This window comes from Ochotona princeps, chromosome 14 (assembly GCF_030435755.1).
Source record: "Ochotona princeps isolate mOchPri1 chromosome 14, mOchPri1.hap1, whole genome shotgun sequence".
In the NCBI taxonomy this organism is placed as follows: Eukaryota; Metazoa; Chordata; class Mammalia; order Lagomorpha; family Ochotonidae; genus Ochotona; species Ochotona princeps.
This window is the reverse complement of record NC_080845.1, coordinates 17,655,270-17,678,155: the sequence shown is the minus strand read 5'-3', so window position 1 is coordinate 17,678,155 and position 22,886 is coordinate 17,655,270. Positions and strand designations below refer to the sequence as shown.

Genomic DNA, 22,886 nt, shown 5'->3' with positions numbered 1-22,886 from the left:
TGGGAGATCAGCCAACGGTCCCCAGCCCTCGGGACTCTCTTGGCAGGCTCCGTCCACTGCCAGGTGACTGTGAGAAAGGGCAGTTACCAGCTCACTCAACAAAGGAAATCAGCTCACACTCCCCAGAGACGCTGCACAGTGTGACCAGTTTTAGAACTGTCCACTTCTGCTTCACTAGGTCTGGGTGGGATGGGGCTGTGTGGTCTGCAAAGAAATCCAGGGAATGAGAGGCAGGAAGAGAAACTACGAAAGCCTGACCCAATCCAGAACTCTGAAGTTTACATTTTCTTCTAGCACCAGACAAGATAGGGATTCAACCAACATGAGTCAATTATACCAAGTTATATAAAATTCTGTGTCTGTGATACAGCATAAAGCACAACTTCAGTCCTACTCAAAGGAGGAATGTAGATTTCAGTTAAATGACCTCCAAGTGTCAGGGATCTACAAATCCATGATGTATAAAGATGTTATGACATATTTATGTTATATAGACTCTCACCCATAGTTTTCAGTCTTTATTTTCAATCAGATTCTAATTCTGTAACACCACAGCAGGGGAATAAGGACTGTATTTTGTTTTTTAGGACTGCATATTTAAGTAGGCACCTCAGAATCTGTTCAAGAAGGGTCATACTGAAAAGCTTAATTCATTCCTAATTAAAGTAAATGAAAAAGGATAAACACGCATAGTAACTTATTAATTGTAATAAAAATGGACATGATAACTACGCTGCTGTGTACTTCTGCAGTACCACTCAATCGTGTATAAATGTTAAAGTCACATTTGTTATAATTATTTTTGACAGCATTTAGTCACACTGCTGACAATGGCATATTTTTACAAAAGGTGTTTAAGACTGTTGGGTAATTTAGTCTTATCTTGATTTTCCTTTCAAAATTGAGAATAGAGGAAGTAGTTGTGATTATACAAAGCATTTCAAGATGATACACATGTGCCTATCAGCTGAAACGGTGCAATGACATCAATCTAATAAACCAAAGATGACCGGAACGTAAATAAGTTAAATAAGCCTGCTGGGGCCCTGCTTTAAAAGGTACCCGCGTGAAGTCAAGTGGCGTCTGACCGTCTGCTGTGGTGGACATGACATATTCAGACCAACTTGTTGGAGGGGGGGAGTGATTTTAGGTAACCTACAGTTTGGTGGGGTTTACAGATAAAAATCAAATGATATTAACAAAAAAAGTTACAGACCTAGGCGGCACAGTCCAGGTGGGTTATCCCGAGCTCTCATCTTCACTGCCCTTGCTTTTGTCTTCGTCTACATGTTCATTTCTTTCAAAGAGGCGGAAAAAAAAAAGTTCACCAGAATTCTGAAAGTTACTGTTTGAACAGCACTGAGAGTAGCTTTGGCATTTATCGTCAGAGTCACGTCCATCACAGTCCCTTCATTCTGGGTCAAGGCGAGGTAAGACAGGAAGAATAAGATTGCCAAACGCGGAGTCTTGAGTTATGAAGTAGCCAGATGAATGTGCGTGAGCATGCTGAGAAAGAGTTAAAAAAAAGGCAATTAAGCTATGAGGATCATAAGTTTCCAAACAACGTAGTTAAAGCACTTATCCTTTAGAATGTCTGAGGCCAAATTTATTGGAAAATCGGTTCTGTTGCTGCTAACTTTGTTCACACACACAGGAGACTGGCAATAATACAGGGTTCAGATTAACGAGCAGCACCAGCACTCCCTTGTCATCTCCATCATCTCCCTGTGATCCCCTGCACTCAATAAATGAGCCAAAGATGGGAACTGTTTCGTTCCCTGAAACAAGGAAAGTTAGCACCAAAGGTCCCAAAGTACCGTCTTGGTCAACAAAGCAGGAACCTGACAAAATGCAGTTGGTGGAAGGAGGGAGGGCACAGATTACTGATGAATTAAACATCAACGTTTCCCGGCCTCATGGCCTAGCGGCTAAAGTCCTCACCCTGAATGCCCCGGGATCCCATATGGGCGCCGGTTCTAATCCCAGCAGCTCCACTTCCCATCCAGCTCCCTGCTTGTGGTCTGGGAAAGCAGTCGAGGACGGCCCAAAGCCTTGGGACACTGCATCCACATGGCAGACCTGGAGGAAGTTCCTGGTTCCTGGCTTTGGATCAGCGCAGCAACGGCGGCTGGGGTCATTTGGGGAGTGAATCATCGGACGGACAGAAGATCTTCCTCTCTGTCTCTTCCCCTCTCTGTATATCCGCCTTTCCAATAAAAATAAGCAAATCTCTTTAAAAAAAAAAAAAAAAAAACCAACATTTTTGTGGTGGATAAGGTACACCCAAGGGCACCAGCATCCCACATGTATGCCAGTTCTAGTCCTGGTGGCTCCACTTCTGATCCAGCTTCCTGCTAATGTGCCTGGGAAAACAGCAGATGATGGCCAAAGCTCTTAAATTCCTCCACCCAACATGGGAGACCCAGAAGCTTGCGGCTCCTGCCTTTGGATCAGCCCAGCTCCACTGTAGCCACTTGGGGAGTGAAGTAGATGGAAGATCTGTCTCTCTGCCTCTCCCTCTCTTTCAAATAAAGACGTCTTAAAAATGTTTTTTGTAGATAATGTCAGATGTAAATAACAGAAAACCACCAAGAATGTCCTTTGTCTGGAGAAAGAGGACTTTTTGAAAAAAGTCACCCGACGTGAAACAGTTCTGGAATCCTAAGATTTAAAAGCACAGGAATGAAATTCTGCCCACAAAACATAACTCCTGATCCTTTATTCAGTGTCTCTGGGAATCTGAAATGATCTGAGATGACTGCAGCCCTCTAACCATCTATTACTCTGAATGATGTTTTAATCCAATGCAGCATCACGTTCCTTTAAACACTTCCTGCACAACAGCTGTGCTGATCATTCAAACAACCACACAAACAGTAAATCTATAAAACTATCAAAGGATACGGTAACATGACAAATTTGAAAAAAATACATGCTTACAATTAACCTAGCCTGTTTAGTTTTTTAAGATCATCCTGTCCGGGCCTGGCGCAGTAGCCTAGCTAATCCAGTAATCCTGGTGATCCTGCTTCACATCCAACTCCCTGCTTGTAGCCTGGGAAAGCAGTTGAGGACAGCGCAAAGCCTTGGGACCCTGCATCCACATTAGAGACCCAGAGGAAGCTCTGGGCTCCTGGCTTTGAATCGGCACTGCTCTGGTCATTGTGGCCACTTGGGGAGTGAATCAACGGATGGAAGATACTCCTCTCTGTCTCTTCTGTATACCTGACTTTCCAATAAAAAAAATAAAATAAATATTAAAAAAATCATCCTGTCCACCCAAATATCCCAAACTGTCTGGTCCCCAAACCATCCCTTTGCAGGCGCAGCCCCAAATCAACCATGACCATGTCAGCATCATATAGATCACTCTCAATTATTGCTGAATTGGTCCTTCAAACCCTTTGGCCATGACTGAACATCAGCAAACCATTGTAATTATGTGGTACAGTTTTATGTACCACTGTAATTCCACTGTAACTCGATACAACAACTGTGCTGGCTTCTAAACTGTGGAACGGCTCGAGACAGAATGCCAGTGACAGCAGGCTCACCTGCAAAGCTGCCTTCTGCTGGGCGGCGATGTGCTGCTGCTCGGCGTGGTCCCGGAAGTCCTTGTTCAGAGCCGGCCTTGAGAGTGCAATACTAAAAGGCAGTGGAAGTCAATCGGTTGCCTGAGGCAGACACACTTGTTTATTTTTTAAAATTTATTATTGAAAAGTCAGATATACAGAGAGGAGAGACAGAGAAATATCTTCCGTCTGCTGATTCACTCTCCCAAGTGGCCACAGCAACCAATCCAAAGCCAAGAGCCTCTTCTGGGTCTCCCATGCTGGTGCAGGGTCCCAAGGCTTTGGGCCGTCTTCCACTGCTTTCCCAGGCCACAGGCAGGGAGCTGGGTGGGAAGCGGAGCCACTGGGACATGAAGTGGCAGACATATGGGATCCCGGCGCTCAAGACGAGGACGTTAGCCGCTTAGCTACCATGCTGAGCCTGACACCCTTATTCTTTCCACCATATGTGGTTACAGTGTACAGTGTGATGTTGTGACACTTGTATCCATTGTGAAATGATAAGCTTATAAATATAGCCATCATTACACATGCTTACCATTCATCTGCTGTGAGAACATTAAAGATCTATTCTCTCAGCGATTTTCAAGTGCACAAGGTGTCATCAAGCAGTCACCAGACTGTGCCATAACCCTCCTGAGGAGTCGTCCTTCTCTCCAAATCAGTTTTCATTATATATCCTTTACGGGATAAAAAGACCATGTAAAGTCTTTCTCCCACTAACTACATTTTTTTTTCAAAGATTCATTTATTTTTCCGGGTCTCCTATGTGGGTGCAGGGTCCCAAGGTCCTGGGCTGTCCTGTTCTGTCTTCGCAGGCCACAAGCAAGGAGCTCCTGGCTCCTGGCTTCTGAACAGCTTGGCTACGGCAGTTGCAGCTGCTTGGGGAGTGAACCATCAGATGGAGATGAAAGGTCTCTCCTTTTCTCTGTAAATCTGACTTTCCAATAATGAACAAACAGACAAATAAATCTTTAAAAAAGAAAAAATGACATCAAGTTGCACTCAGAAGTCTGGTAAGGAAATGACTTGGCTCTGCCAGATCTGGCTGCCAGGAGATTCTAAATGATACAGGCGCGAAAATATTCTCTTTCTACAAGATGCTTATTTTATTTCTTTGAAAGGTAGAACAAGAAGCGCAGATAGGGGTGTGGAGATATCCTCTATCTTCTGCCTTACTCCCACGGCAGTGGGGGCTGGCCAGGCCAAAGCCTGGAGCCAGGAACTCCATCTGGGTTTCCAAATTGGGTGAAAACTTGAGATTTCGAGTCAGAGACCCAAGTACTTAGGACATGGCCTGCTGCCTCCCGGGAACGCACTAGCAGGGAGCTGGACTGTACATGGAGGTGCCATGTCCGGGACTCTGCCTTGGGACACAGGCATCTGAGTGGCAATTGAATGGGCTGCTCTGCGGCACCCAGCCAAGAACACAGAGTTTAACGGAGGGAGAAGGGGAGCCTGCAAGTCAGACTGCAGTGGGTTGAGAAGTCAACAAGAGAGAAACAGTTGACAACAGAAAAGAGAGTGAGAAAAAGAGAAGTCAGGATTGACAAAATAGATTGGCAGCTGATTCACAAAATAGATATGAGGGAAAATACTGAATACAGCAGATACTGAAAATAATACAGATCATTAAGCCGCTTGAATTTGACCTACTTTGTAAAGCGCTTACAATACAGATCACTGGTTACAAAAATCTTACATAAGATTCATTTTTCAAAAGAGGGTTGTACAGAAAATTATATATTATGATTAGAATATTTTAAATTTGACTACTGTAAGAGTCTAATTTTTAAAAGTCTTCATGGGGAAATGAAGAAAACCAGCGTATGTTATCACAAAATATCCTTGACATAAAAATTATTTTATAACTAAAAGCAATTAAGCAGCAGCAAACAGGAGAAAGCCGTCTCCATCCTCCATAAATTCTCTGTTCCTGGCGACAACACCAGCCTCCTATCGGCCCAGCCAGCATGGCAGGGACTGTGCAAGCAAACCCACTTCCGTCACTCTCCTCCCATAGATCACCCCCCAAAACACGTTCCTTTGCCTTGCATTTCTCCACACATGTACTGTTCTTTGCAGAAGATGCTCTCTATAAGTGTTATAGCATTTTCCATCATTTTGACGTAGTCTTCATTGAGCAAAAGTGATACATGAAATGCACAGCAAGCATTCATAAATTTATTTTAAAATCCTTATTAACTGCTTTTGTTACAGGGTCTGTCCCAATTAAGAATTAGAACACATAAAGTGTAGCTATCCTTAGAGAAACAAAACACAACACATATATGGCAGCCTTTAAGAAACCACTGCTGGGCCCGGCAGCGTCGCCTAGCGGCTAAAGTCCTCGCCTTGAAAGCCCCGGGATTCCATGTGGGCGCCGGTTCTAATCCACTTCCCATCCAGCTCCCTGCTTGTGGCCTGGGAAAGCAGTCAAGGACGGCCCAAAGCCTTGGGATCCTGCACCCGCGTGGGAGACCTGGAAGAGGCTCCTGGTTCCCGGCTTTGGATCGGCGTAGCACTGGCCGTTGCGCTCACTTGGGGACTGAATCATCGGACGGAAGATCTTCCTCTCTATCTCTCCTCCTCTGTATATCTGACTTTGTAATAAAAATAAATAAATCTTTAAAAAAAAAAAGAAACCACTGCCAACCATTTTGAATTAGTCTAATAAATCTTTTCTCTTACCAACCATGAAAAAAATTAAGATATGTATGCTTAACAAAGTAACATAACGTAAATATTTTCCTCTATTCTCTTAAAAAATATGATTCATATTAGCACCACAATTAGGATTCAATACCCAGCTCCAGGATGGTTTGTTGAAGACTGGTTCTGCATAAGCAATTTTCTTTTCTCCTTGTCCAGTTCTGCCAAGATCGCAACTCTGTTTTTGTTTTGAAAACCTGAAAAAAAGATGAAGAATGAAGAGAAATAAAGATCGTAGATCATGTACAAAGGTGAGGCTGTAGAAGATGCAGAAAACAAAATTCCTGTTCTGCAACATATTAGACTCACTATCCACCCCTTTCCCAAATGGTTATTTTCCAGAACGTAATACAATGATGCCTATTGCAAACTATAAAGAATTATAAGCACTAAGGTATCGTGCTTTCAACCCTCCCTACAAAGGATACTAAAGATGTTTTCTTGAAAGATGAAAGGAATAACTCCCACCACAACCAAAGGCACATGCGAAGAACATCCCAGTAAAACACAACACAAGCCTAAATCAATGAACAACCCATTGCTAAATGACAGGACCAAATTACCACCCATTCATATTAACCCTGAATGTAAATTGCTTAAACTCATCAATCAAACATCACAGATAAGTAGGCTGGATTAAAATACAAAACCCATGTATTTGTTGCCTACGGAAGACGTATCTCACCAACAAAGGTCAGAGGAAACTGTATCTCATGGAATTTGATTTTTTTGTTTTTAGTTTCATTTCTTCAAAACTCTTTCTCATTAAATTCTTCACTGACCCATATATCATACAGCAGCATCATTTTCTTCAAGAAGATTCTTGATTTTCTTTTTCATTTCTTCAGCGACATATTAGTCATTAAGTAGCATAATACTTAACTTCATGGTGTTTTTAATTTCTTTTTTTTCCTCCTGTTGATGATTTTGTTTTGTTGCTTTTCTCTTGTTAAGGGGATGTACAGTAACTGTGTAATGGAGACTATCATATCCAGAAGCATATTATTTAACTTCATGGCATTGTAAATTTCTATTTTTCTTCCTGTTGTTGATTTTGTATTGTGGCTTTCCATTTAAGGGGACATAGTAACTGTGTAATGGAGACTATCATATCCAGATGTGAGGATACAATGTATTATGCATCTCTACTTCCAGACCAAAGATGGACTCTCAATGAAATTGTTTACTCTATCTTGACAATAGGATGCTGGACTCTGCCATTGTCCATGCCACACCCACAATGACGGACATATGACTGTTTGTGAAGAGCTATACTATAGTAATAATACAGGGGAACTCACTGGGGAAGGGAGGATACTTGGAGAGGGAGGAAGAGAAATCCCAGGGCCTATGGAACTGTATCATATAATGATAATAATAATAAAAAAGTAAAAAAAATTGGCACACTGGTTAAGGAGAAAGTGATATATGAATAGCATCCATTTGCCATAATTGATTAGAATTTTGTCCTCCAGGATTTACACCTGAAGGGTGAGTAGCACATACGGGGCTTTAAGACAACAACAGGTATTAAGGATATTGGTGTTTTGTAAACCTCTGATGTCCCACCATCAGTTACCTGGCCACAGGCATCAGTCATCACAGTCAAATTTAGATTTACACTCTTTTTTCCAACATCAGCTTTGATGGCATTTAGGGCATATTTCAGGGGAATTATTGTTTGCAGTATCAGCACCATGTTTTTGAGTTAAATAAGATGCTCAACATTATTTATGAAGGTGACCTAGCTTCCACAATTACAGCATTTAGCATTTTTGACTAGCAAAGGTTTCAAGTGCTGCTAAAGGAGCACAATGTTTGAATGACCCTTTGTTGAGACAGGCTTTCAGATCTTCTGTCTCTTTTACTGGACGACAACAGCCTGACAATCTTCATTGGCATTATCAAAGGCTAGGTGTCTGAGTAACAGTTTTTTAGTACTATCACCTAGGACTTATTTTTCTATGGAGTCAGTGAAGTGTCCTATACAGTCAGCATAAACCACGAGCCCCTGGACGACTTTCATATAACTGCCTGCAAATTCCAGTTTCAATTTTTCCCAGGCCCATAGCGCTGTGTCCCATACATGGGTGAACACAGCTTGGGGTAGTTATATTTGCTGCTTTGTAGTACTGCACTGCCCATCTCCAAACAACATATCATAAGTCACTTGCCCCTCCCCGGGGAATTGTCGACCTGCTGGTCCTAGGGATCCCAAGCTTTCCTTAGCCATATCACTCCTCCACATTTTCCATTGTAAATAAGGAGGAGAAAGCCCTGTTTTTGTTATTACTTCAAAACCATAGGGAATCCAATTTACTCCCTGGCTCCAGCCATTTAAATATTCCCACCCATAAGAAGAAGTGGGTATATAGAATGCACAAGCTTTCTTAAAAGCTGTGGTGGTCTTAAAGTCTAGATTCTCACACGCAGGTTGATTATTTTCTTGGCTAAGTGTAATTGGGAAAAGCAATCATAATTCATGAGGTCTCCAGGAAATAGCAAACACTAGGGCATGTCCTTGACCAGGTCTAAGGGTGACACGGTGTGGGCTGGTACTTCAATGTTCTTTTATCCCATCCTCATTTTCCTCACTAGAAGATTCTGAGAAGTCCTGCGATTTTGTTATTTTAACACGAGAAGCTTTAATTTCTTTTCCAGCTGCATTACAGTTGGCGTCTCCCATTAGGGAACTCTTTCCCGAGTTGTCCCTTTCTGTCTTCCTCATCTGCAGTATAAGGCCTTTCTCTTTCAGCTGCATTACGATGGCATCTCCTGTTAGGATGGTCTCTCACTCGTTCTGTTTTTTTCATCTTCCTCATCAGTAATATAAGGCATTTCTTTCTCAGTCACATTATGGTGGAATCTCATATTAGGGGAGTCTCTCACACATTCCCCTTTTCCATCCTCCTCATCTGCACTATGAGGCATTTCCTTTTTAGCCACATTACAGTGATGTTTCCTCTTAGAGGAGTCTTTTGCAGGTTTCCCTTCTAAAATTATAATAGTGGATTTAATTAAAGCCTATGTAATCCAAAAACTAATATGAATATCTTCTATCGTTTGGGCCTTTTCACCATTTTTTCTGGTTAAAATTTTTAAATTCAGTTTCTAGGGTCCCTTCATCTGGGGGCCAAGGATTATACTCACAAATAACCTCTAAATAAGAACGCAACTGCTGCCTAGTTATCTTTGCTCCACGTTTCACTAAAAAGTTCTGTACAAGATAGATAAAACACTGCTCTCTATGCTGACTTTGGCCCATTATTCCCACTTATCTTTCTGTGGGGGTCTCCACTGCACCTTCTACCTGCTTTCAATTCCCTGTTTGGGCGCCACTTGTTTGCTGTCTGGCAGCAACGGATCTGGTGCACAGAGCCAATAATCACAATAGTTAATAGCCAAGTCAATTGGTAGCATTAGGCTTTTATAGACTGAGGGTCACACAGGATAAGGAAGGAGGGTTTGAGGAGTTTACATATCAACAACAGGGAGTTGACTTGAGATTATGGGAGTTCCCATAAATCATCTATGGAACCCATCAATTGTTTCCACACCCGTGCCTGGAAGTATTTCTCTGTTTTGTACATCCAATCAACTGTCCTCCCACAGTAATTTTAATTTCCGAATGCAGAAATTGTATGAATTGCAGCCAACAATGGAGAAAGCCTTAATCTGATGGATAATGTCCACTGAAATTTGTACAAACACAACTGAGCTTTTCAACTCCCTTTAACATTTATAAACTTACATAAGATTCTTTTTTTCCCCCAAAGACATGGAAGTGAGCTGCCTTGGGAGGAAGGGAAAATAAATGACACAAAAACCCATTCTATAAGAATTTTAAAAACTATTTAAAATTAGCACTGTGAATTTCCAGAATAATTTCCAGAAGTACTAAAAATTCATAGATTAAAGAGTCTGCTATAAATGAAAACAAATGATTTTAAGATAGAAAGCTGATATGTTTGGATATTTGGACTGGAAATTATTTGTATGGCTTTGGAAACTAATTATTCATTTACTTATTTCACTTGAGAGAAACACTCCCATTCGCTGGTTCACTCCTCAAATGCTGACATCAGCTGAGCCGAAGCCAGGGGCCAGGAGCTCAACTTGACTCTCCCACACGGCCAGCAGGCATCCAATCATTTAAGTCATCACTGCTGTATTAGCAGGAAGCCAAAACGGGGACTCAAACCCAGGTACTTGGACATGGGATGTAGACATTCCAAGGGCATCTTGACTGCTAAGGCAAAAGCCTATCTCCCTGTGGCTTTAACAGAAGGAAACTTTGACATGCTATAAAAATATTCCAAGATATGTTGAACTTGGATCACACGTATGCTACCCCACTGCTCATTTTACCACGTTTTGTCAAGTAATCAAAAGAAGCATGGGAAGAGGCATTCCTACAAGAGGATGCTTCATATCAAAAGATGTATGTCCATGTAATAGTGTTGGTGAGTGGAACCGTATAATAAATAAAAATGGTAAAAAATTTAAAAAAAGATTTAAGAGTTAAATTGGACTATTATTAATAACTTGAGCCCTTAAATATCCAGTAAAAGGTCCTTCTTCCTTATCATCAAATCATGTGGAATAGATTTTTCCATTAAAAAGGAACCAAAATTTTAGAAAACATGCTGTTTCCCAGTAAGCTGAATCAAGTTCGAATGTCAGTACCAGCCACCAATTTATAGGCCTTGGGTACAATTGGTTAGCACGCAGATATCACATTAAAGACCTCCCTGACTAGTCTGAATGGATCTGGGGATACCAATCTATCTCCTAACAAACAACAGATCTTGTGTTACTTTATATCAGATTTTACCTTGACCTAGTTTCAACCTGGGTTTAGGTTCACCGTAGCATCAGAAATCTAATTTATTTTCTTTGCCTTGGCAATTAAAATGAAACAATAATAATAATAATAAAGAAATCTGACAGAGGACATTTGGCACCATTCGGTGGCCTCTTGAATTGCCTCCATGTCCTAGCTCAATGCCTGGGTTGAGTCCTTGACTGCTCCACTTCCAACCCAGCTTCCTGCTAAGCACACCCGGGAGGCAGCAGGTGACAGTTCAAGCACTTGGGTCTCCGCCACCCACACAGGAGACTCAAACTGAGTGCCAGGCTCTTGGCTTTTGGCCTGCCCCAAACTTGGATGTTGTGGGCATTCAGGGAGTGAACCTCTTTGTTTCTGTTTCCATTCACCCCTTCAAATAAAATGAAATAGAGACCCTGCCATTCTGTTTTATCAATATTTAAAAAACAAAAAACAAAGCAATGTAGCTTATAAAGCGTGTTCCAAATTTTGCCTTTCTATCCACAGTCTCATCTTTAAAAAGAAACAAAGAATTTAAAAGGCCATTTCTATGCATCAGTACAATAAATCTAGTGAAGCTTAAATGGGGGGAGGGGGAGCAAACCCTAGTTGAGTCTGTCGTTTAAGTCCTCTTTCCTTTGGCTCACAAGTGGTTCAAGTTAAGACGTGTAAAACTCTATCAGAAAACCCCAACCGCTGTGCCCAGCCATTCCTACACAGCAGGAAGCATCCAGAGCAGCCCCAAACTAACAGTGCCCACGGCCTATCTGCAAGGCTTTCAGTTACTACTCTCAGCAGTTTCACATAAACACAAAACAACTGAAGAAAACTCAAGTTCATTACTCATGTACCTCACTGGTCTTTCTAAAGTCAAAATGGAACAATCCAGCTGCCATATTTAGCAATAAAGAATGCTTCCAACACAGTGAGACAAATAGTATCCTGGCCAAAACCGTCTGACAGTCTGTCCATGCATTAAAATTCCTAAAATGTTACTTCTTATCAACCAAATATTAAGACCCTACCAAATGTTCCAATTACATTGGATGCTATCAAGAATATGAGATTCTGGGCCCGGCACTGTGGCCTAGCGGCTAAAGTCCTCGCCTTGAATGCCCCGAGATCCCATATGGGTGCTGGTTCTAATCCTGGCAGCTCCACTTCCCATCCAGCTCCCTGCTTGTGGCCTGGGAAAGCAGTCGAGGACACTCCAAAGCCTTGGGACCCTGCACTCACATGGGAAAACCTGGAGGAAGTTCCTGGCTCCTGGCTTTGGATCGGCACAGAACTGGCCGTTGCGCTCACCTGGGGAGTGAATCATCAGACGGAAGATCTTCCTCTCTGTCTCTCCTCCTCTCTGTATATCTGACTTTGTAATAAAAATAAATACATCTTAAAAAAAAAAAAAAGAATATGAGATTCTGTGACCTCAATGAAATTAGCAGTCCTGATGACTACCACAGCAGGAAAGGACTGCATCTGAGAGAGGGCTCATGAACACAATGGGTTCTAGGCTCTAGCACCAGAAACATTAACAAATTACAGTACACAGATCATGACTGTTTTTGAAATAGCTTTTTTTTTCAGTTATTTTAAGATAATTAAAGCATCTGACACTGAAATGCCATACTGGTACACATGAATGCTATTCAGAAATAATCTAACACACCAAAATAGGGTCGATCTGAAGAAGAAATGGAAACATTTGTCACTGAGAATCCAGGAGTCTGCAGAGCATGACGCAGAGCATGACACAGACGCCCTCTGCTGGTCGCTAACAGCAACAACTCTATGATATCCACAAAACCACTGAGGAAAGAACCATAAAAACCACAGGACCAATCTAAACTGTTTTCTATTTAGACTTGGGATGTGTCATAGTGGGTGTAACTAAGGATCAATGAAAGACAACACCAAAATGTTTATGTTTTTACAATAAATGCTGAAAAAAACAGTAACCATCAAACAGTAAATTTTGATTATTTGTGTTAATAGAACAGAGAAACAAAAAAAAACCAGTTTAGTGTGTTTTAGTGTGTTTTTTAGCAGCCTGTCTTCTTTCCCAAATAGACTTCATTCCTTCCTCAGTTTTTACTTTGACTCCTACTCAATTTATTTCTTTTTTCTTTTTTTAGAAAAAGATTATGTATTTGCATGAACAGAGAGGGATCTACCATGTGATGGCCGCCATGTCCAGGGCTGAGCCACGGGGAAGCCAGGGGCTCCACGTGCAGCTCCCACGCTGGGCGCAGGAGCCCTTGCCACAACACCACCAGCAGGGAGCTGGATCACAAGAGGAGCAGCCAGGAGCTGAACTGGCACCCACAGGGGATGCCAGCTTTGCAAGCGGCAGCTTCACACGCACCACCACAAGTCCAATCTAGCTAAAGCCTTTTCAGTGAGTCCTTACGACTTAATGGTGAAAAGAGGTCAAAGGGCACAAGAAATGCTGACCGGTGATGAATACACAGAGCAGGGAAAGCCCAGCTGGTGACCCGACAGGAGCACGATGCAGTGTCAGCTGGCAACGCTGTCAGGAGAAGCTGGCCTGTTACAACACAGGCTGAGTGTTCCTCATCCGAAGCTTGAGACTCGGTGTGGCAGCAAGTTTTGGAATATCTGCATATATCAAATGGATATCCTGGGGATGGGACTCAGGTCTACATGCAGCATGCACATGCTTCATATGAGCCTTATACAACAGCCTTTGGATAAATTGACTCAGTATTTTTAACATGGCTACATTTTGATTGCCACCCCCAGCATGAAGTCTGCTGTGCAATTTTCCACTTGTGGCACCATAATGGCACTCAGAAAGTCCTGAATTTCACAGCATTTCATGTTTCAGGGTTTTGAGTTTGACATGTCCAACCTGTCCTACACTTCCATCATACCTGAGAACCTTTACTGAGTAGAATTAACAGATAGAACAGGACCAGCACAGACCTGGTACTAGAATATGACTCAAATCTCAGTAAAATACTAATAGTACTTATTTAAAGGCACTGGAGACTGAACTGACAACAAGGCAGAAATGAGAAGTGGTAGGATTTGACACGTGCGGCCTTCCTGATGAACTCCACAGCCCAGAAACAGCTCTAGCCTCTCCTTAACAAGTCTGAGGTTTAAAATACAGGGCTCAGCACTGGCAGAGCAACCAAAAGTTCAAGAAGGGAAATGAAAAGAAAAGCCAGCAGGAGTAAAGGTTATATTATCTGTACAAGTGAAATCCACCCCAAGTTCTCTCTCACTGCCAAACTTCGCACACACAGAAGAGACCCAAGCGCCCCAGCAATAACACAGCAGCTGAGACTGAAAAAATTAAGCAAGCTTTGAGTTGTTACCCAACACAAGAGAAGCTGTGGAGCTCGAGTTTAGGCCAAGCTGTCTGCTGGGACAAACACTACATCTTAGCAGAACACAACAGAATCCAGAGTCTACAATCAAAGTCACAATGTCCACATTTAAGAACAAGTCATGGGCCCGGCGTGGTATCCTAGTGGCTAAAGTCCTTGCCTTGCACATGCCGGGATCCCATATGGGCGCTGGTTCTAATCCTGGGGACCCTACTTCCCATCCAGCTCCCTGCTTGTGGCCTGAGAAGGCAGTTGAGGATGGCCCAAAACCTTGGGAACCTGCACCTGCATGGGAAACCCGGAAGAAGCTCCTGGCTCCTGGCTTCAGATTGGCTCAGCTCCAGCCGTTATGGTCACTTGGGAAGTGAATCAGCAGATGGAAGAATTTTCCTTGTCTTGTCTCCTCTCTGTATATCTGACTTTCCAATAAAAATAAATAACATCTTTAAAAAAAAAAATCACAGGAAGAAAAGGAAAAACGTGACCCATGACCCACATGCAACCAAAGCACAGTCAACAGAAACCAACTCCAGAAGAATAATGCAGACAGCACACTCACCAGCGAAGGAGTTAAGGACCACAGATCCAGAGTAAAGAAACGGGGCATTTTAGTAAGAAATATAGGAGCTACTGAAAATAACCAAGCAGAGGTTCTAGAGCTACAACAGTACAATGAATCAAACAAAATATCCACTGGATTGACTTAGCAGCAAACTGGAGATGGCAAAAACCATTGGCAGACATGAAGTCAGAGCATTAGAAATCACATAACCTGGGGCTGGTGTGGCAGCAAGTGGGTCAAGCCTCTGTTTGCAACACCAGACCCCCTGTGAGTGGTGATTTTTTTTTTTTATTACATTGCATTATGTGACACAGTTTTATAGGTACTGGGATTCCCCCAAGCCCTCCCCGTGACCTCCCCCGATGGTGGATTCCTCCACCTTGTTGCAGTATTACAGATCAAATTAAGTCCAGATTCTTTCTTTGCAAACATATACCAAACATAGAGTTCAGCATCTTATTGTCCAGATAAATTCAACGGTTTCTTGGGGAGACCATCTGTGGTCTGAAGGCAGAGCTGGCAGAGTATCATCCCGATCAATTGAAACCCCCAACATAACATCAACAACAATTTATAACATTACGGAATTAATTGACATGGTATTGAATAATCTAAATGTTAAAACCCTGTAAGTTCTTAACCACCTCCTATGACTACTTCATTGACATTTCATTTTTTTGTTTATACAGAGAACCGGCTGCTATACACCTTAAAGTGGCTATAGGGTACTATTCAGCTGTCTAGTGTCTATTTTCATTTTAGTATTTAGCAGTTTATAGTGCTGAAGCATAATTTTGCTGAACTTGGCAGATTTAGGATAGTCTAAACTAGCTTATAAATCTAACAAGGCATTTGTCAACAGTTGAGGTGCAGAACAGTTTTAGGAGGGGTGTGCAGAGAACTCTTCAATACCCTAGTGAGGAGTAACTAATCTTTGTGTCCTACCTAGTAAGGTATATGTGGATCCACGCTGACTGTTTCCTGTCTGGCTCTATGCTTTCCTTGTATTTCTCTGTCTATCTATTGTAATATTTTTTTTGAGGGGGGGCTTCGGAGCGACCCGATGATCATTGCAAGAGAGGGTGGGGATTAAAAAGTTGGAACTAAGTAAGGACCAGAAAAGACTCCTCTCCCTAGTCCCGAAGGAAGTTTACTGTTCTGTTTCTGCAGACCATGAGTGCTGATATGAGTCCCTGCAGATCCACTTCCTATCCAGCTCCCTGCTAATAGCCTAAGAAAGCAGTACAGGATGGCTCAAGTCCTTGGGCCACTGCAACTCAATAAATAACAATAAATAACAACAACAATAAATAATAATAACAATAAGAGACAAAATGCTGAAACACAAAGAAAAAATTGTAAAAGTAGCCAGAGAAAAGGAACATATTACACATATAACAAAGATGCCTTGAAGAAAATAAACAAGCAAGAACAAGAGAAAGAGCCAGTACTGTGGCGTAACAGGTCCAACCGCCGAGACTGGAACGTTGGTGGCAAGCATTCAAGGATTTGAGCCATCACTGCTCTCCCAGCGTGGGCATGAGCAGCAAGCCGGAATCAAAAGTGGAAACAGGACTCGAACCCGGGCACTCCAATGAGTTACAGGTGACCCAGGTACTCCTGACCCTGGGTTACCTATATCACAACCCTGATCATTTTTCAATTGTGGCTATTCTAAACTGCTCTGTGAGAATTCTTCTCTTCTTCAAATACATTAATATAAGAAAAAAAGTCTCCAGTAATAACAGCAACTTCAGCATGCATTAATTACCTTGTCCTGAAGGATTTGCTGCCATCTTTGTATCTTCTGTCACAATTATATTCAGTGGCAATTACTCACCACTTCACAATCACCTGCAAAACAAATGCATATCTATCTATCTATATATGCACATATATACACGTGTATAATACACCACGCTCTCACCACAACGAAAAGTTGTCAGAAACACCAGCTGATCTAGTTGTGGTTTCTTTATGCAGTTAATCTCTCCAGAAAGACTCATTTGCAAAAGCACAGGCTTAAATTAGAAATCGATACTCAGGGACAGTGCGGTGGCATAGCAAGTCAAGCCACCACCTGCAAAGCCAGGCTGGTTCAGATCTGAGCTGCCACACTGTTAACCCAGCTCCCTGACACACCTAGCGAAGCAGCAGAAGGCCCTGGCACCTGAGCCCGTGCCACCCATACCGGAGAGGTGGATGGAGCTCGGCTCCTGGCCTCAGCCTGGTCCAACCTTGGCCATGTCGGGGGTGAATCAGAGAATGGAAACTCACACACTCTCTAATGCCGCCTGTCTTTCTTTCTTTCTTTCTTTTTTTCCTGACAACTTTGTTAGCATCTTTATTTATTTGTTTATTTTTTTATTACATTGTATTATGTGACACAGTTTTATAGGTACTGGGATTCCCTCCACCCCTCCTAAAACCCTCCCCCCGCCATGGTGGATTCCTCCACCTTGTTGTAGTATTACAGATCAAATTAAGTTCAGATTCTTTCTTTGCAAACATATACCAAGCATAGAGTTCAGTATCTTATTGTCCAGATAAGTTCAACATTTTCTTGGGGAGACCATCTCTGGTCTGAAGGTAGAGCCGGCAGAATATCATCCCAATCAATTAAAAGCCCCAATATAACATCAGCAACAATTTATAACGTTATGGAATTAGTGGGCATAGTACTGAGTAACCAATGTTTAAAAAAATGCAAGTTCTTAACCACCTCCTGTGACTTCTTCATTGACATTTCAATTTTAGTTTATATACAACCAGGTTCTATACACCTTAAAATGGCTATAGATTACTATTCAGTTGTCTCGTGTCTATTTTCAGTATAGTATTTAGCTTTTTATAGCATTGAAGCATAATTTTGGTGAACCTGGCTTTTTTTTTTTTTCTGGAAGTCTAGACTGGCTTATAACTCTAACAACACATATGTCAACTGTTTAGGTGCAGAACAGTTTTATGGAGGGGTGATCAGAGAAATCTTTGATGCCCTACTGAGGAGTAACTAATCTTTGTGTCCCTTCTAAAAGATATAAGTGAGTCCACGCTGACCGCTTCCTGCCTGATTCTAGGCTTTCTTTGTTGTTCTCTGTGTATCTATTCTAGATTTTTTGTTTGTTTGTTTGGTTGGTTGGTTGGTTGTTTTGAGGGGTTTCCGGAGCGATCCTGATGGTCATTGCCAGAGAGGGTGTGGACCCAAAGTTGGAACCAAGCAAGGACCAGAGAGAGCTCCCCTCCCTAAATGCCGCCTTTCAAATATGTAAATCCAAAAAACTCTGCAGGCTTTGAGCCTTTGATGAACAGGAACATGAATGGTTTACTCTCCGTGGTATCAATGCCAACATTCAACGGTATTCAGTCTTTAATATATATACCAGCAGCCCAATTGACAGGCGTCCATACGAGCTCAGCGCTAGGAAGAAAAAAAATCTCTCTTCTAGGCATCTCGCTATCCATTTAAGCCATGGCCAGCCTCACATGTCTCCACACTGTCCACTAAGACGCGGGCAATCGGTCCTTTTTTCTACCACCATTGCACAGACGGGGTGCCTCTGTCCAGGGTCACAAACCACTTAGGGCAGCTGGCTGACAAACATCCTGCTCTTGTGAATGAAGCCCTACATGAATTCCAAGACGAAGGGGGGGACACCACAACACAGTGCGAATTACAGAGTCCTACTCAAGCAACCCCTGCAAACCAACTTGACGAACGCGCCCTCTCCAAGGCGAGCCCGGCGCCTCGCAGGTGGAGAACCGCGCAGCGACCGATGCCCGAGCCGGGGAAAGCTGCCCATCAGGAACTCAGGACGACAGAGCCCTCCGCTCAAGCAGCCGGGGCTGAACCGGCCCATCTCAAGGGTCCCCGCCCACGGACCCGGTGGGCAGGCCGGGCGAGACCAAGAAAAGGGACGGAAGCTTGGTCTGGGGCAAGGTCAGCGGGGAGGAGCTGTCCAGCAGCTGGCGGAGCCACACGCCTCCACTCGCGGCCGGCGCCGGGGATCCATCCCACTTACCCGGCACGCGAGGACCGCCGCACGGCCAAGGGGGCGCGACCACTCCAGACCAATGTCGCCTCGCGGCGCGCTCCAACCTTACCGCCTCCGCCACGCTTCCGCCTCCTGCCTGACGAGCGCCCGGCGGAGCGGAAGTCCCGCCTCCCTTCTGGAACCCCACGGGTCGCCGTCACCGCGAAGGGCGAGTGAATGGCAGTCTTAGGGCGGACGGAACGCCCCCGCCTGACGAATGCAGCCGAAGAGGCCGGTGGGAGATGTAGTCCGTACTGTTGGGGGCGGCGCTACCAGGCAAGTGGGTCCCTAGCACCGGCGTTGGCTTCTCCGCCCGAGCTCCCTCCTGAACAGAGAAAGGCCATCCGCGTGACGCGTTTTCTAATTAAACCCACAAACAGCACGGAAGATGTAGACGCTTTCATAGCCCACGCTTTAAAAGAGGAGGTGCTGTAAGTTAATAAAAACTCCAAGACACCATTAGGAGTGTCACCTGACTCCGGGTTCCAACACACCGGAGTTACAGTTACCTTATATTTATTTTATTTATTTATTTTCATTTATTTGAAAAGCCGAGAGAGAGAGAGGGAAATCATCGGTCGTTCGCACCCCAAAGGCCCACAACATCGAGGGCTGAGCCGGGACTGAGTAGGGGAACTGGGTGACCATCTTCTCTGCGAAGTAGGGACCCAAGTACTCCCTGGGATATGCGGAGCAGGAGACTGGAATTAGAAGCCGAGCCAAGAGGTCTCCCCAGGCACTCCCATCTGGGCTGTAGGCATTCCAAGCAGGGACTGAACACCCGCCCCTACACGTTCAGTTACTTTAAAAGGAAACCTGACATTGATGGGTTCATCTATGCTGAGGTCGCTGTTACGTATCCTGGCTAGATGTTTGTGTGGCATAATTTTGTTGTGAGTAGATCCATGACTGAAATGATCATTTCAGCAGTGAGCATTTGTTCATTCCATGTTCAGCAGCGATTGAGGGTTTTCTGCATTCCAGGGCCTTGCTGTGCCCCAGCTTGGGCTCTGTCATTCCCTGGTGTATAGGTGGGAGTGGGCGTGTGGAGCGTCTTGCCCTGTACCTAGAAGAGAGCTGAGGTCCAAAGGCACAATCGTTGCCAGGTGCCAAGGCCCAGGTGCTCACGCCGCACACCTTGCTTGCCCCAGGAAGGGTTGCTGTGCTCGTGAGCTGGGCTTTTGCTGGCTCCTATCCGGGTGTGACCTATTAATGTAGGAGCACTGGCTGAGAGGCAAGCAGAGGCCTTGGTGGGACTAGGAGGAGGGTGAAAATGTATGTGGCTAATGGAACCCTGGGAGAATATTTTTGCTTTATTAGCAAGCTGGACAGTATAGAGTAGGGTACAGAGAACTTGGGTGCAAGTCCCAGATGGGCATTCTGGACAGTTTATTCAGGAAAGGGGAGTGTGGAGTGAGTTCTACCCCCAGAAAAAAAAAATTCTGAATTTACAAACATTTTACAAACTTCCTCCCAGAGTTAGAAGAACGTAATCAGAAAGAAGATAGTATTTCCCTTGCTGCTACTCAGTTCGTTTTTACTTGGTGGGTATTAACCCTTAGAATGCTGTCTGGTGCGTTTTTGAAACTTCCACTTCACGAGACTTTTTGTAAGATTTATTTATTTTTTTATGATACTTTTAACATAGTGGATGATAATGGGTTAGTTCACATCTAAGCTTTGCCACTAAGTGATTGTAATCCCTGGTTTATCCTTTTAGTGCCTCAGTTCTGTAAGCTATAAAATGGGAATACAAACAAGTGAGTAAATGCCTATCATTAGGCTAGAACTTACCACATAGTAAGCCATTCAATAAATGTCAGCTGTCAGTGTTATTAGATACAATGTTTGTGAACATCTGTCTGTGTTTGGGCATCTTGGTCCTTTTTCATTAGGTCCAATGAGAAAAGCATGGATCCTATGTCCACAACGGGAGGAGCTCCAGGACTAAAGGAGTGCAGGTTTCTGCGCCACGGCTCTGTTAACAGATAAGGACAAGTCAGGAAGCAGTATTCATCACCTCCCCTAAAACCACTGTGGTTGCAGACCACCAATATCCAAGTGAACAGTTGAAAACAGTCCCCTATTTCTAACTGAATCCACCTAACTTCTTGGTATTTTATGATAAACTGTTAGTGGGAGTGCAATGGCCTAGACAACCTTTAAACTCACACATCAAATATGTAGAGGTTGGAGACGGTGATTATGTCAGTTATCCAGTGCTAAATGACAAATCACCCGGACATGGAAGGTTAAAACAATAAGTAGTTATTACCTTCTACTGGCTTAGGGGCAGGAATCCAGGCAGCATAAGTGGGTGGTTCTGGCTTAGGGTCTGGCTAGGGTCACAGTAAAGATACTGGCTGGGGCTATAGACACTTAGAAGCTTGATTAGGAGGGAGGATCTGTTTATAAACTCATAACTAAGTGGGTAATAGCAGGAGACAGCAGCTCCTCACGGTGAAGGACTTTGCTGTAGGATTGCTCATGACATGGCAGCCTATAGTCATAAGAAGTGACACGAAGGACTGTTGCAGTAGCCTGGTGGCTGAATCCTTGCCTTGCACTCGCTGGGATCCCATATGGGTGCCCATTTGTGTCCCAGCTGCTCCACTTCCCTTTCAGCTCCCTGCTTGTGATCTGGGAAAGCAATGGAGGACAGCCCAAAGCCTGGGGACCCTGCAACCATGTGGAAGACCCAGAGGAGGCTCCTGGCTCCTGGCTTTGGCTCAGCTCAGCTCTGGTTGTTGAGACTACTCAGGAAGTGAACCAGCAGATGGAAGATCTTTCTGTCTCTTTCTATAAATCTGCCTTTCCAATAAAACAAATAAATCTTTTTAAAAAAAGTGACACAAGAGGGTGTGAGGGAGGCAGGATGAGAAGGAAGGAAAACAAAACAGCAGCTAGACTAAATGCCCATTACCACTAGCACATTTTAGTATCCTCAAAGAACCTAGAAAAGTGCTAGACAGGTACACCTGCTGAGTGATCTTTAACTAAAACCCACTTAAAGTGTGCCTTTTTATTCATTTGTTTAATGAATATTTAATTAATCTGTGCTATGCCCTGCCCTGGAAATGCAGGCAAATGATTTGTCCTTGTCAGTAACTGGATCAGATGTGGACAGCTGGCACTCCAAGCAGCACCCTAACATGGGATGCCTACTGTCCCCTTCCATCCAGTCCATTTTCTAGCAGTGTTAATTAACTCATGAGGGTCCAATAAGCTCTGCTTCCCAATTCTGTTGCTTTGGGGATTCAGTTTCAGCAACAATTTTTGGAGTAAACAAACAACTCCACATTACAGTGCATTGATGCCTCTAGTATATTTAGTGTTACTGATCTGTCAAATGAGATTTTGTAGAAGGTCATGGATTGGGCTGCTCTGGCGCTACCAAACCCAACCAATAGTTAACTTTGCTTTAGCTGGTGGCACAGCACTCTGTAGCCTGTTATCTGATTTGGATATTAGCAATTAATTATTTAGGCATTAACCAGTCAGTTGACTGACTAGGTTACTGTCAATTAAATTGTTCTCTGTCTCCCATTTGTTTTCCTCTAAATGCCATGAGCACATTGTTGGTGGGAGTTCTAGGTCTGCTCTGGTTCTGGAAGCTGCCTGATTTGTGAACCATTCTGTTTTGTTTTACTCTAACAAACTGTTTAACATAATTGGTCTAAGGAATTTTCCTTTTCACAGTGCCGTTTAAATTCATGAATAGCAAAATATCAGTCTTTTGCTGTGAGTCCCAAATCCCTGACATAAGCATTCTCCAACTGCCGTAATAGTTAATCACTACTTTTATTTACAATGTCAGCCTTAGAA

General features: G+C 43.4%; 1 protein-coding gene across 1 annotated transcript; it reads right to left on the bottom strand.

The window, feature by feature from the left end:
* Positions 1-1,241: 1,241 nt before the first annotated feature.
* INIP (INTS3 and NABP interacting protein) lies at positions 1,242-19,197 on the bottom strand. Its single transcript, XM_004581145.4, has 5 exons — positions 19,050-19,197; positions 16,802-16,884; positions 6,379-6,481; positions 3,555-3,645; positions 1,242-1,506 (listed from the first exon to the last, which is right to left on the bottom strand). The coding sequence occupies exons 2-5, from the start codon at positions 16,824-16,826 to the stop codon at positions 1,411-1,413; spliced, it is 315 nt and encodes a 104-aa protein (XP_004581202.3). The 5' UTR covers positions 16,827-16,884; positions 19,050-19,197; the 3' UTR covers positions 1,242-1,410.
* Between the last annotated feature and the right edge of the window lie 3,689 nt (positions 19,198-22,886).

Excerpts from the sequence above, each read along its gene's own strand:
- INIP (XM_004581145.4), bottom strand. The coding sequence starts at position 16,826 with ATGGCAGCAAATCCTTCAGGACAAG. Across the intron at positions 3,646-6,378 it reads ACAAACCATCCTGGAGCTGG|TATTGCACTCTCAAGGCCGG; the intron begins GTATTGAATCCT and ends ACTGCCTTTTAG. Across the intron at positions 1,507-3,554 it reads AGCAGAAGGCAGCTTTGCAG|CATGCTCACGCACATTCATC; the intron begins GTGAGCCTGCTG and ends ACTCTTTCTCAG.